Source organism: Hesperophylax consimilis, chromosome 20 (assembly GCF_061612785.1).
Source record: "Hesperophylax consimilis isolate HC1 chromosome 20, BYU_Hcon_1.0, whole genome shotgun sequence".
NCBI lineage: Eukaryota > Metazoa > Arthropoda > Insecta > Trichoptera > Limnephilidae > Hesperophylax > Hesperophylax consimilis.
In genome coordinates, this window is record NC_142855.1 from 24032807 (window position 1) to 24049055 (window position 16249).

A 16249-nucleotide genomic window follows, 5' to 3' on the forward strand; every position below is an offset into this window, starting at 1 on the left:
AAAATTAAATACTGTTTTTGAACATATTACAAAATTAAATACTGTTTTTGAACATATTTCAAAATTAAATACTGTTTTTGAACATATTTCATAATTAAATACTGCTATTGAACATATTTCAAAATTAAATACTGTTTTTGAACATATTTCAAAATTAAATACTATTTTTAAACATAAAACTAACTAACCATCACGCCGTTTCCCGCAGAGGTAGGCAGAGAGGACAGACCGCAAAACAACTCGGTCTTGGCACACACTTCTTGCCTCATTCACATTCATACATCGTCTCAAACATACTCTTCTATTATTCTGACTCGAGTATCTGATTCACTTGGTCGTGCCATGTCTTCCTCGGGCGTCCCCGACTTCTGCTACCATTTGCATTTGCATCATATATCCTCCTTACACTCCTATCTTCGCTCATTCGCTCTACATGCCCAAACCATCTAAGCGTCCCTTTCTTGATCTTACTCATTACGCTTACATCAGCCTTGCACTCTTTGCGGACATCCACATTCCTCACATGATCAAACATGGTTTTACCACACATACGCCTCATGGATCTCATTTCAACAGCATTCAATCTACTTCCATCCTTTCTTTGCCAGTTCCATGCCTCACTCCCATACATCAGGGTAGGTACCAGCACTCCATTGTGGACTGCTAGCTTCGCTTCTTTGGACAATTTTTTGTTAGCGCCAACTGCGTTTAGTCCTCCATTAATGGAATTACCTGCATTTACCCTTCATTAAACATATTTCAAAATTAAATACTTTTATTGAAAGCAGATAAAAGCCTCTTTCAGATTTTAGTATTACAAAGAGACATATAATATTTAGAAATATTAAAATTTTGAACGCAAACGTAGTTTGCATAAAGTCACTTGTCAATGGTTTTTATTGTGAAAACTGTAATTATCACTGTACGTGAAATTAAAAAGCAAATTTAATAAGTCAAAGGTATTCATAAAAAAATTTGCGAAGTTTATGATAAAGCTAAATATTATTTCATAGAATTATTATAAAATTTTCAGGAGCGTCTATTGTAAACTTTTAAATGTAAATACAAAGCATGATGTTCTGTCTTTCTAACACTGTTTAAATCGTATATCTCACCATAATACAAAATGAGACAGCATAAATTTTATAAGTCCGTATCAGACTGGGAGAAATATCTCCTAAAAAGACTACTTCTGGGAGAAATATCTCCCAAAAACACTCTAGTAGATTCTCTCTTTTTATAACACTGTTTAATGATAATAATATTTGGATGATTTGTATAGCACCGTTTTTGTGCAAAATCACCTCAAGGGCGCTGTACAAATACATAATACACTTCTACAACGATCTATGTTATTACTAACTATATATGGAGATGATATACAGTACCATACTTACCTGGTAAGTACGTTAAATCGTATATTTCACCATAATATAAAATGAGACAGCATAAATTTTATGTCTGTATCAGACTGGGAGAAATATCTCTTAAAAAGACTACTTCTGGGAGAAATATCTCCCAAAAAGATTACTTCTGGTCGAAATATCTCCCAAAAGACTCTAGTAGATATATATACTTCCAAATACATATACTATACCATAGAAGGACACTTTGTGCATTTCTCTTGATGCTAATCTGTAATGTTTTCTTTCTCAGGAAAATCTGGTGGCCCGCGGAGAGGCCATGGTCGACGAGGCGTCCATCGCTGAGTCCCTCCCGGAGCAGGACATCCTCATCCAGTCCGTCTGCGAGACCATGGTCCCCAAGCTGGTGGCTGAGGATATCCCGTTACTGTTCTCGCTGCTGAGCGACGTGTTCCCCAACGTCGGTTACACCAGGGCAGAAATGACCGGTAACTAATAAGAGCTTATTCATCGCAGAATCCCTCCCTCCACACAATAGGCCTATTCCATCTTTTTGGATGCTGTGTGGAGGGTCTATTTGCGGAGAGGAAGGCAAATCACTCCCGCTTGATTCTTCTGACAAATTTCAACCATTTATAACCGTGCTTTTGCCATGTTTTCCGATTATGCATTGGTGTCAAACAGATCAATGGCTTCTTCAATTCTTCGAAGCTTCTTCTGTTGAAGTACCGGTAGTTGCAGCATTCCCCCTGACACCTGTACGCAAAGGAATGCAATCCGTTTACTAAGTTAGGGGAATCAATCAAATCAGGATAATGTTGGCTAAAGAAAGAAGAAGCACAACAGGGTATAGTAACCCAAAATCCAATCGATCGAAAAATGACCTCAAGGGCGCTGTACAAATATATTTATTAAATAATTAATACTAGAACTACTGACTTATATCTAGTGACTTACGACTAAGCCTATGAGCGTCCAACCCTGTTGTTACCCTCGTAAACCACATTCCCCTATCTGACATTTTTTCCATCATCAAAGATAGATCCCGCAATGTTTGGGCAGAGTATTGGCACATTGCTAGTCAATCCAAGGGAGCCTGCTATGCCTCAATACAAATGACTATTCCATCAAAACCGTGGTTTCAGCAATTCCCTCATTTTTCCAAAAAAGAAATTTCTTCACTCATTCGAATGAGGATCGGACATTGTTCCGTTCCTTCCCATCTTTTTAAAATTCACGTCCTTGACTCCCCAGATTGTACATTCTGTGGTCTAGAAGTGGGAACTTTAGATCACATATTTTTTGGTTGTCCCTCTCTAAACAAATATCCTCTCTTCTATCAAGCCTTATCTAAAACTGCCTCCCCTCCATTCAACATCTCATCTCTTCTAAGTCTGAACTCGACTCCAATTTTCATTATAATTTTGAAATTTGCCTATTTAAATAAAATTTATATTTAAATTCACCTTTCATTTCTCAATAATTTTAAATGATGGCCAAGAACACCCTTGAAGGGTGAAAACCAAAAATAATGGAAAAAAAAACTACTATCTTAATGACATATATAGAAACATAGAACTAACATTAACAATTAAATGTTAATGTTAGTTCTATGTGATATACATGTAGTAAATTGATCTGAGGACAAATGGAAAATATCAGCTTTTGAAAAGATGTTTTAGTATTTTGTTTACGTCCTTTTGAAAAATGATTGTTGTGTGTAGTTGGTTACATGGTCAATCACATTAAAATGTTGTTATTATGGGTATTTTTGGCTTCCAGGTCTGAAGAATGAGATCCGCAAAGTCTGCGCCGAAGAGTTCCTGGTCTGCGGAGAAGGCGATGAGACAGGTGGCGCCTGGATGGAGAAGGTAAACTCTTGCTCACTAAGAAATTATTAACATTCACCTTTTTTTAACCAATTGGCTTACCAATTATGGGGTTTATGGGGTTAGGTTTGTCCAGGTCTTGATGGCGGGTGCGTCCGTCCACCATCTGCGTGGCGGGCCAGGTAGGGTGATCCTTTAACCTCGTCAGCTGGACTCTCTTAGCCATGCACCGCATTGGGCGGGATTGATTCATAAACCCGTCACTCCTCGACACACTCCTGGACAGATTCCTACCTGTCACTCGTACCCATTTCCTTCTCAGAATTTTCTCTATTTTCATTTCTTAAAAAGACCCTCCAAACGGCATCCCCAAAGATGACATAGGCCCTGAGGGAAATTACAAAATGTAAAAAAAAAAAAAAATTTTGGTTTACTTTTGTTATTGTTAGTTTGTTTGTTGATTTTTTTTGTCCTGTCGGTTTAAAGTCGGTCTAATAAACCCTCAGGCCTCTGGCATATTCTGTCAGATGGTCAGAGTATTTCCGCTTTGCGATAAAATCCAAATAAATTGAACATTTCTGAATGTATCTGAATACAAAAAACTGTTTTTGAAAGGTGATGAGATGTGCTTTCAAATTTTATTATTAAAAATAAACATTTATTTTTATTGCAAAGATAGAAATGTTTTAAAAATTGCTCACTTTACATTTTTTCTAACTAAAATTACTAATAATGAAAAAACAAACACATGTATTTTATTACATAAATGTTTTGTTCGTCTCATCATTTTGTCATTATTTGAGTATAAAGAATTTATTTGAGTATAACGAATTGAAAAACTAATAATATTTGACAAGTCAAAATATTTCACCAACAAATGTAGATATAATATGTCTCGACGCCATCTAGTGGGAAATTTAGCACTAACAAAACCTTTCATACAAAAATAAAGTTGGTTGTTTAAAGGTGAAAAAAATATAATAAGCAGTAATTGTTGATTGAACTACTAGTACATCTTGAATTATTTGGCTTATTGGAAATATGCCAATGTAGCTCAGTGGCCCAGAGCACCTGACCCATAGACATATGAATATTAGTAGACCTGCCCTAAGTGATTAAAAGCGTATTATTCCCCACTCCCCATACCGGTTCCATTGGAGCCGGCTGGGCTCGCGTATGGCTTCCCCTGAATCTTGAGAATGTGACGTCATCATTCTTGTTCGAACTGGCGTCGAGCTATGGTCGAGGCATTTTATGAAATAACACGGCAAAATAGTGGCTTGTGATATGAAAACTTGTAAAAATAGATGTGAAAAAGAGAATAAACCCAATTGTCGTATTGCATTCCATATGTAAGCATCATTTTAAGCTTATTCACATTGTATAATATGAATCAGTTGTAGAAACATATACTATCACATCGAGATACATCTGGTCGAATGTAGCGATTCTCAAGTGTGCGCATCGTTGTTACTGGGAAGTAAATTATGAACACTTATAAGTGTCTTAACTAAATACGTAAACAAAATATTCTACTCTGAAAATAGAAGAAATTTTTTTTTGCCGAATTTGATTTCAAATTTGTTCATAACGTGGCGAGTAATTTGAGCTCCCATGTAAAAATGTCTATTCATTCAAAAGCAGATTTTACTTTTAAGAACTAAATGGTGATATTATAATGCGAGATGCCTATATACTGTCAGATTGATTTATTGACGAATCACAGTCAGCTTTACCCCCTTCGTTCTTCAACAGTTGATTTTACCCCTCACCTTTAATTTCTAGTCTATATATTCATATGTCTGTGACCTGACCGGACATCAGAAGGCGCGGGTTCAATTCCCGTCGGCGGCATTTATTTTTACTCGGGAGATATTTTCTATTTGTATGGAAATATATGGAGATCAAATGAGTTATTCGAAAATGTCAATGGGTTATTAAATATATTGTATCTCTCGTGTTAATAATTCCAGTACCTTATTAATTCTCACTTATTTCCTGTAAAATATTGTTTTTTCCTTAATTAACACAATTGAAATAAATATATTACTTGGCTAGTTTGGGATAATTCTCCTATTGTTATTGTGATTAATTTTGTGGTTTCCCAACGCTTGCTAATCCCTTGCTCGGAGCGCAGGACGTCATTAGAGACTGTACTTGGGTGGAGAAGGTATGTAAAAAAAAGTGTTTTGTTTTCGCTGTAGACAACCAAAAGTTGCTTTTTACCAATTTTCCTATGTATTCTGTTTATTTTTAGTCTGTTCTGCTTAAAAAACATCGCAAACAGAAAGCTGTAACGATATGAAATTTATACATATTGTTACGCTGCTAATTTAAAGGACAATGCAATTATTTTCGGCTTAAAATGTTTTTTATTGTTTCCGAGATGCTATTTATTATTTTAAGTTTGAAAAAATTATTCTCAATTAGATAGTGACATTGTTTTGGATAAATTGTATAAAACCTTATTTTAAATTTCAAAAATGTGACTTTTGATTTGGTAAATAAAAGAAAATTAGTTTTTTTGAAGAAAGTTCTACTGTTCATAGTAATAATTTAGTGAACATTGTACAATAAATATTTTTTTATACAGGTTGTCCGGGGGTAAAGTGCACTAACTTCGGGAGATGATTCTATGTGATAGTACAAGTAAAAAAAATTAATGACTTTTTTTCGAAATTCCAACTTTTTAGGGTACTTTTCGGGTGAAAATGTAAAATGTGCCCGCCGTGTGGGGCTGGCATTATTATTTTGCATTGTTGCTATATCTACCGTCTAATGTCCAAACACTGCCGTTTTGTCAGTCCATTTACTGCCGCGCTTCGTGTCAGTAACTTTTTATTTTACTACAATATTGTAGCGTAATTGTAAACGCCAAACTCTCGGCCTAATGTTTACGTGGCCTATTTTTTACATACGGTTTCAATGGATATGGGCCAATCATAACGTTGCCATGTTCTCGGCAAGTTCACAGCAAATTTATCGGGTAAGTTTGTACCTCACACTAAGGCTTTTTGTATGGAAAAAAAAAGTTAGAATTTCAGAAAAAGTTATTCATTATTTTTACTACTACCATCATGTAGAATCACCTCGCGAAGTTAGTGCACTTTACCCCCGGATACCCTGTATATTGAATGCAAATCAATTTGTGGTTATATTTTATCTATTGGGAAAGCTGTGGTTATCAGTTGGAATTGGAAAGGGATTCTGATTGAGTCTTTGTTGCAAATCGATATCAGTTGATCACTGCACAAGCTTCCGTAATAGGCTCAAATTAAATGCACTGTTGAAACATGTTCACCGCACAGGTTTTCTTAACAAACTGGTAATGTCCCATAAATTGTTATGTGGACTGTAAATAATATTTGACACAACTATTGGGGTAGCTGTAGTTATCAGTTAGAATTGGAAAGGGATTCTGATTGAGTATTTCCAATAGGCACAAGCTTCCGTAATAGGCTCAAATTAAATGCACTGATGAAACATGTTCACTGCATAAGTTTTCTTAACATACTGGTAATGTACTATAAATTCTTATGTGCTCCACGCTGTCAGACAGGCACAGGTAATTGGGTGAAGGAACGCAGGAATATATGTTAAAGAGAGATGCATTCAGTTGCGTCATCAATGACCTTCTGATATTTCTTTTAACCGGTGTTCGCTCTTTGATGTTTGTAGGTGCTGCAACTCTACCAGATATGCAAACTGAACCACGGCCTGATGATGGTCGGACCATCTGGTAGTGGCAAATCCACTGCCTGGAGGGTGTTGCTGAAGGCTCTAGAGAGGTGACTATGATCATGATTATTTTTAATTACATTTATAATATATTTTTTGTAAACGCTCAAAGTGATACTAGGAATCTTGTGATGTTGCATTAGTGTGTGGATTACACTTGTGGTTGCAATTTACTAGGGTTCATTTGCCTTTTTCAAATTCCTTTCTCCAATCTTCATAAATCTTAACTTCTTTTCAATACAGTGGAACCCGCTTAAGAAGTTCCCGTTTAATATGTTTTCCCGTCTAAGAAGTTCAGTTTTTTCAACCCCGAAAAATTCCCATACAAAATACGCCTTTTTTTCCCGTTTAATATGTTTCCCGCCTTAAAGGATTTCCCGCCTAAAAAGTTCCAAAATATAATCCCCCAACAAAATAATTACCCTTTTAAAAAGTTTTACAGCACAAAATATAATTGTCAGGATTTAAAATGCCCAATAAAAATAACCATTTCGTTTTATGCTCCGACATGTGGCTCCTTTGTTGTCATTTTGCCTCTCAATAAAACCCATTTAACCGATTTGAAAAATGACCATTGCCCACTGGGAATAACCAAATGCAAGATACATAATATAAACATGGGATAGTGAACTCTAAAATACCCTTCTCTAAAGACCATTATCGCATAACGTTGCTGTGTCAGATGGACGGAACTGTTATTCTGAATGTATGCATCTCCAACTCTCACATAAATCATAATGCGTGCGATAGAGATAGAAGCATAAACAATGTGGATGGTTATCCATTGAAAAGAAAAAGGAGACATCTACTCAAATCGTATTTTTATTTAATTATTTAAATAATGTTGGGGGCCGCGAAATTTCAATTTCCGCAGAAAAATGTCGTCTTATCTCGAATCAATACTTCGTAAATCTGCATCTGAGAGGCCTGTCCATGCCGGTAACGCCGCGCCGCGAAGTTTGCATTTCAATATTATATTATTTCAAATCACTACATACTTCTTGAATCTGCATATTTAAATATGGCCGTTGCGTTAAGCGCCAATTGTATTTTAATTTACGCAAATTTTTGGCAAAAAAAGGTTTTTTTCTTTAATTTTCAAATTGTATGAGAATTCATTCAACTGATTTTTTTGCAGTGGAAAACACGTGTTTAATGAACTATATAATATAAAAACCTATATAATATAAAAAGATTAAAAGTACCTTATATTCAGTTTTTTAATTTTTGATTAAAGCAATATTTGATTTTAAATTTTGGAGAAACACCTTTTACTAAAAGAACATGTATCAACACCTGCTATCTGTACCCAGCTGTCAAGTAGTAGTAGTAGTAGTAAGCAAACTCGACAGAGAGTCAAACCATTGCCTTTATCAAATTTTGAAATGAGCTGGTTGGTGAATACCTTTTCAAATACGTAAATTTTAACTGTGCTTTATCCGATTTCATCAGCTTTACAGAGGCCAGTCTTCTAAGAAATAAAATTAAGCGGGAGAATTTCTTATCTCTTTGTAAATACATAGGCATCTTCGTGTCCTGGCCATGCGGGTTTCTTTTGTTATCATGCAGTCTCAAAATAAAACCACTTTTGTCTAATATTGGCAAAATAAATGCCATTATCAACAAGCATTGTCCATTGTCCAACGGGAATTTCCATATTCAGAATGTATGAAATAATGGACTCTAAATTGTCTTCCTTTACAGGCCATTATCGCATAACTTTGCTGTGTCGGGGAAATCTCTAAAATACTAATATTTTTTGACTGGTGTAAATTTTTAACACTTTGTAAAATTGACTTAATCTGACACTCTACATTAAATGGGACCTAGCATTAGGACGAAACATTTGACTTTTGTCATCTTTTCCTATCCTTTTTGTCAATATTTTAGACATCTTTCCTTATCATGAAAATGAAAATAAACTTTTAGTTTGGGTTTATGTTTCGTGGTTGGTGGTTGTGCTGTTACATTTCACTTTCATCCCCCTTTTCGTAATAAACATTTTAGTTTTTTTTTTGGTATTTTAAGTTAGTTTATCTTCTTTACATTTATTTGGTATAAGTAGGCAGTTTTTTTGTTGTCTAAAATCAACTTAAAGTGAACTTTTTGTAGCAAGCAGACGAAACATATGTTTTATTTCATCTACCTATTATACAATTACAATATTTATAAATCCTTCGATTGGATGTCAATTTGATACAAAATTAAGAGAAAATTGAAAACCCTCTTAAGATGTTTTCCTGCTTAAGAAGTTTTTTTTTGCCGGTCCCTTGGAAAACCTCTTAAGAGGGTTCCACTGTATTTCATAATAAGCCATATTCTAAAACTTCCGGTAATTGTTTGGTTTCCTTTGCCTCCTTATTGTACCTTTTTAAAATGTCTGCCCAGAAGATTCTCATTTCTGAGCACAAACTGCCTCCTGTTTTAGTTTTAATGTTCTTGTTTTGTCCTGTCCTGCTGTTATTGTCACTCTAAGTTTTGTCATCACTTTGTATAAACAGTATATTTAGTGTTATAATATTTAGTGTTATAATATTACATCTTTATTGGGTAAGGCACACTGTAGAAATAATTTTAAGAACATGACCGCTAATATTCAATTACCGTTGTTTGTTATAGTTAAGCGCACTTGAAGTAAAATGGCACTAAACTGCGCTATATAAATGCCATGTCATTATTATTATTATTATATACATAACCCGAATACAATCATAAGAACGCCTTTGATTGAGATTTTCAATAGTTTTGATGTACCAAATGTACAACAAGTATATGCCAAAAATATACTACTGAAATTATTTGAATATACGTAATCCTCTTCTGGCTGCATATCCATCACACTAGATCAAATCAAATTACATTATATACATTCCAAGTTATAAAACCACCTTCGTATATACGTATATCAAATCAAATTACATTAAATACATTCCAAGTTATAAAACCACCTTCGTATATACGTAATATACCACCTTCGTATACGTAATATACGTAATCCTCTTCTGGCTGCATATCCATCACACTAGATCAAATCAAATTACATTAAATACATTCCAAGTTATAAAACCACCTTCTGACAAAGAAATTACATTTATTTTGCAACAAAACTCCACAATATCCTTCCCCCAGATATAAAAGAATAGAAAAGTTTAATGAATACAAATCTGGCAGAAAGAGATCAATGAAAAAACACAAAAAATGACATAGAAGACAAGTTAAATAGAATTAAATAACCTACTCCCCGGTGAGAAAGATTTGAGACTGGTTGTGATGTGTATACGGTGTTATGTTAGGTTGTTTTATGAGAGTAAAAATGTTTCTCAAAGGACCTTGTATTTAGTGTAATTACCACTGCACGTGAGACAATATGTTGCATGGAAGGAAGGACTCACCATTAGGAAATGGGGCACCTGTTTGTTCTTCTCACAGATCACAGCAGTGGCACTGAACACGTAACTGTTTGCTCGATATCGGCGCAGATGAAAATATAATAAAAGCGAGGTAAGATCTCGCGCGGATGCAGTTTTTATAGAGAGCTATGCGGTTCGGGATATTGTAATAGACTTGTCGAGGTATTGAAACACACGGAATGCAAAGTGCACATAAATGTGCAGGAATGGATAGGGAGGTAGGAACAAAGGACAACATACCAACATATCTCAGTACAGTGGTCGCAGGTATGTGTGCATGAGATATATGTGTAAATTAATGTCTATCGTGTATTGGTGCAACCAGGTTGTTTCGGAGAATTTGAACAATTCATCAAATTTCAACATTCATTTTCTGGTTCTGTGAAAGTCTTATTCAAGTTCTGTTGTTATATAATTATAGGCTAGTTGCTTGACAGAACTGAAATAATAACAGAACTTCCTTGAAAATTAACTTTGAAATTTGAAGAATTGTTCAAATTCTCCGAAACAACCCTTCCTAAGAATTGCCATTATGTATTATGTTTAAATTAACCATAATATTTTATTTGTGCATTGTTTTATAATAATAAAAAAATACTTGGTGTCGCCCTTGTGAGAGACCATCATTCAAAAGATGCCAGATCTGAACAGCCAGGTACATTCCTCTTCCCCATCTCTTGGCCTTCCTTCCGGATGCCGTAGTCTCTTTGACTCTGGACTATTGATTATGAGATGACTTAATCTCTTGCTCCCGCAGATACGAGGGGGTGGAGGGGGTGGCGCACGTGATCGACCCCAAGGCCATGTCCAAGGAGGCCCTGTACGGAGTGCTGGACCCCAACACCAGGGAGTGGACCGATGGACTCTTCACACATATACTCAGGTTTTTTTTTCAAAATTCCACTTTCATTGTGACTATTTCTCCAAAATTACAATTTTCATTGTGACTTTTCTCCAAAATTACAACTTTCATCGTGACTATTTCTCCAAAATTACAACTTTCATCGCGACTATTTCTCCAAAATTACAACTTTCATTGTGACTTTTCTCTAAAATTAAATAAATTTATTTATTTTCCAAAATAAAATCAAATTAAAATACCATTTCCATCGTGATTATTTTTCATCATGACTATTTTAACAAAATATCACTTTCATCATGAATATTATATCAAAATACAACTTTCATCATGACTGTTTTAACAAAATGTTACTTTCATTGTGACTATTATATGAAAATACCACTTTCATCCTGACTATTTTATCAAAATTCCACTTTAATTGTGACTATTTTTTCCAAAATATCACTTTCATCATACAGGTTTTCATTTTAAAAAATCATATCTTTGTTTTTTATCCTCCAGGAAAATAATTGACAATGTGCGCGGTGAGATCAACAAGCGCCAGTGGATCATCTTCGACGGCGACGTGGACCCCGAGTGGGTGGAGAACCTCAACTCAGTGCTGGACGACAACAAGCTACTGACGCTACCCAACGGCGAGCGCCTCAGTCTGCCGCCTAACGTGCGCGTCATGTTCGAGGCCAGTTTTTCCTAATGTTACATCATACACCATGTATAAATCATATAGTTTTATATTCTACGCAACTGTATTTGAACGTTGTTTTACTGTAGTCAATTTAGTGACGATGTGGTTATTCTGATCTTGGCGCACATCTTTTATGGAGTGTTCTAACTTCCATTTCCACTATCAGGTCCAGGATCTGAAGTACGCTACGCTGGCCACCGTGTCCCGCTGCGGTATGGTCTGGTTCTCCCAGGATGTGCTCACCACGGAGATGATCTTCGAAAACTACCTGATGAGGTGAGTCCTTCGTTTGTCAAAATCTTGTCGATTTCCGCTATAAAAATATCCATTCTCATAAAGTTACCAATTTGGACTAAAAACTTTGATAAAAAATGTTGATTTTCACTATAAAAGTGTCGAAATATTTTGAAAATGTCGATTTCAACTAAAAAAAATAATGTTATTTTCCTATTAAAAAATGTCGATTTTCCTGAAAAAAAATTAGAATTTTCCCTATAAAGAATGTCTTTTTTCCCTATAAAATAAAGTCGATTTTCCCTACAACCAAATGTTGATTTCCAGGCTGAAGAATATAGCTCTGGAGGACGGAGACGAGGACTCTCTGAGCTTCATGACCATCCCCGGCAAGCAGTCCGGCCAGCCCGGGGAGCAGATCACCCCCGACGAGATTATCTCCCCCGCCCTGCACGTGAGCCATCTGTGTTTTTAAACTGGAACTTAATCAACGAATTTAATGGGAATATTGTTCCAAAAGACAAATAAAAACTATGTAATTTGATTTGGAAAACACTGAATAGAAATGTGTGCGAATTTAATTAATGTATGATGCATTATATTAATGGTTTTTGTTTGTTCGCAGACGCAAAGAGCGGTGGCCGCGTTGCTCAGCCCGCTGTTCTCTGCGGACGGACTGGTGGTGCGCTGCATCGAGCGCGCCGGCACGCTGGAGCACATCATGGACTTCACGCGCCACCGCGCACTCGGCTCTCTCTTCTCCATGCTCAACCAGGGCGTCAGGTAGGCTAATCAAATTAAAACACAAGGGAGATACGAACTTGCAAGTGCGCGGTTCTTTAGTTAAACGCTAACTAACCATCACGCCATTTCTCCGCAGGGGTAGACGGAGAGAATAGTAACTCCAACTTGGCACATACTCCGTGCTTCATTCTTACATACCTCATATGATGATGAGTCAATCCTTTCATATCTCCTGACGAGTATACAATCAAGCTTTAAATAGATTTATATATATTCAAAAACGCTGTTTATTACCTACCCATTATTGCGTATCTCATCTTTGTCTTAACACATTTTGGCTGGGTATTTTTTGCGCTGGCGCTATACTGAGTCCGGGCGAAAATAAAGGTCCCGTGCAAATTTCTTTGATTTGTTTTAAATCGCTATATCTTCGAAAATAATTAAAATATTTTAATAAAAATTTCTACGTAGTAACTCAGCGTACCCAAGTTATAAAAGTACTAAACAAAAATCGAATATAATTTGAAATGCAACTCAATTAACCTTGTAATATGTTTATTACGGTCCGCCTATCGGTAGTTGCTCATACCTGCTTTCTTTAAATACGCCCAACATCTCTCACTCGCTTGGACATAGGAGTTGAGTGGGGCGAAACAGAGATATAGATTCAAATAGGATTTCACGGTCATAAAAACACCCTCATTCCAGGAATTCAATTATCACAATAACAAATAATATATTATCCTTTAGTTGAAATACCGATGTAAATGAAAGGCACGAAGATAAATATAAAAAGAAGACTTGCATTACGATTGGATAATTATGTACATATAGTTGGGACCTTTACAAAGAGATTGGTATATAATATTGAATAATTCCGTCTTTTCTGCCATTGAAATGAGGCCAGCGCAAAAGATAGAATTACCCTTCCCGGCGTTAAGCATCAATCGACTGAACGGGTAGAACTACCTTTCCCGTCCGAATTGTGTTAAGTTAGTTACATAATTATATGTTTTAAACATAAGTACATAATTACCTAAACAAGGATTTCATTTCTATTTGCTATTTATACATTATCTTCTCAATCAAATCCCCCTTTGCACTTCATTCTTTTAACGTTGGTAATCTTAGTTCCTTGAATCGCCATTGTCATAATCATAATCGAATTACAAGCGTACAGTGGTAAACAGGATAATAATAGCAATAAATTAAAGAACAATTAATGTGTAAACAAAAACACTATTGCAGTTATTAAGACTATATGGTCGGGCATTTTACCGCCAAATTGGGGGCGGGTGTTTTTTTAAATTTTAGCGCCAAAATTAGACTTTCTGCAAAATATTCATATCTTATGATCTATTTGATATTTTTCGATGAAACTTTCAGTGTTTTACTTTAAAAAGATGTCTCTATTTATTTACTTAGCAATGTATGTGTAATTCCTTTTTTCATGAACAAAAACTTTATACTTTCTTGGGAATCATAGAAAAAACAGTATTACACAATCGAAATAACATATCGAAATTTCTTCATACAAAATTACAAGATTATTTAGAAATTTTCAATACATATAAAAAAAACTATAACCTAATAGTGCTTCAGGGGCACATTGCAAAACTTGCACATGTACCGCGTTTCACTGCGTAGTTTGTGAGTGGAACATAAGCGACAACGATTTCATTTTTTAAATTTTTTTGTTGTGTTTTAAACTCATTGTATTGACAGGTAGATAGATCGGGTACCGCCGACAATAGAAAACACATGACCCCGCACCCATTTAGAACCCCTTGTTTACAAATTTCCCGCTCGTTACCGCTTTGCGCAACAAAACGAGTAAAATCGTCTCCCGCGTCTTACTGTAAAAAGGCGTATGACGAGTTTTCTCATTTCCCGCAAAGAATGTGTTAATATAAGTGCTGTAAGACAATACATAATTCAAAAGTAATATATACCAGTGTAACAATAGTTGAACTAATTTATACTAGGCTTGTATAAGCCATGTCTATGAGGTGTCTATGATAATAGTCAGTAGTGAGTTGATTGTTACCCACAAAATTAATCGTACTTGGAATAACAAATAATTATAAGCAATAATTAATCGCCCGAAATACTAATACAAATTGAAAATATCTCCTGAGTAAAAATAAATGCCGCCAACGGGAATTGAACCCGTGCCTTCTGATATCCGGTCAGGTGCTCTGTAACCACTGAGCCATGTCGGCTTATTTCCAACCCGCCAAATGATTCAATATGTACTATTACTTGGAGGTTCAGGAAGAACAACATTAAACCCGTTATTGAAGGCACAGAAATCTATTTTACATGTTATTATGAAGAAACCTTTCAGATATTCGAGTGACGCTCTCTTCAAGGAATTTAATGTACTAGATGTCCGACAGTGCTATATAAAAAAAATTGTAATACATGTTCATAAAAATAAAAACAAAATGAAAACAGCCGAACACAAACATCAAACCAGAAGTAAGGGAAGGAATGACCTTTCCGTTCCAACAAGCAACAGAGCGGCTTATGAAAAAATATTCTCATATCTCGGTCCTAAAATATATAATAAAATCCCCTCTCAGCTGAAACTGTGTGAATTGTCATCCTTCGGTCCAAGAGTGACAAAATGGTTGTTGGATCTAGGCAGGACTGATTCCGAAATGATACTAAAAAATGTAATTTGAAATCACGAACGCCTCTATGTATCTTTATGTATCTTTTTTATGTATCTTTTTATGTATCTTTTTATGTATCTTTTTATGTATCTTTTTATGTATCTTCGTTTTATCATACTTATTTTAGCTAGTCTTAAATCCTGTATTCGTCTAGGATAACTTGAAACTTGTAAATTTGACTGTCCTGAAACGGGAATCCTTCCTAGTTGGACAGTCAAATCAATATTATAAAATAAATAAATAAAATAAAATCAACAATTACTGCTTATTATATTTTTTCCACCTGTAAACAACCAACTTTATATTTGTAGGAAAGGCTTTGTTAGTGTTAAATTTCTCACTAGATGGCGTCGAGACATATTATATCTTCATTTATTGGTGAAATATTTTTTTACTTCAAATATTATTATTTTTTTAATGATAAATTAATGTTTATTTTAGGCGACTATCTATTTGTTATCCTTTATGCTATGCATAAAACCTTGTCTTATAAACATTAGTTTATCATTAAAAAAAATAATTGTACTTGGAATAGCTGAGTAGGCATCGCAACTTGGCATTAACAATTCAGGGCTGTCAGCGATTCAATGATACTTATGAATAAGAAATAATACATATGTAAGTTAACACTATAAGATATCAAGGAGCCATGTAGAAGAATATTATCATTCCTGACATTTTTAAAATCAATCAATCAACATTTGA

The 16249-nt window shown here is 35.1% G+C and overlaps 1 protein-coding gene across 1 annotated transcript in view; it reads left to right on the top strand.

Moving 5' to 3' along the window:
* The window catches only part of Dhc64C (dynein heavy chain, cytoplasmic), a 164518-nt gene that overhangs the window by 84724 nt on the left and 63545 nt on the right, over nucleotides 1–16249 (top strand). The window contains exons 43-51 of the mRNA XM_089644258.1: nucleotides 1657–1852; nucleotides 3147–3235; nucleotides 5331–5363; nucleotides 6872–6981; nucleotides 11099–11224; nucleotides 11705–11882; nucleotides 12055–12164; nucleotides 12450–12576; nucleotides 12748–12905. Coding sequence (XP_089500384.1) covers nucleotides 1657–1852; nucleotides 3147–3235; nucleotides 5331–5363; nucleotides 6872–6981; nucleotides 11099–11224; nucleotides 11705–11882; nucleotides 12055–12164; nucleotides 12450–12576; nucleotides 12748–12905 — 1127 coding nt within the window. The remainder of the gene's footprint in view (nucleotides 1–1656; nucleotides 1853–3146; nucleotides 3236–5330; nucleotides 5364–6871; nucleotides 6982–11098; nucleotides 11225–11704; nucleotides 11883–12054; nucleotides 12165–12449; nucleotides 12577–12747; nucleotides 12906–16249) is intronic.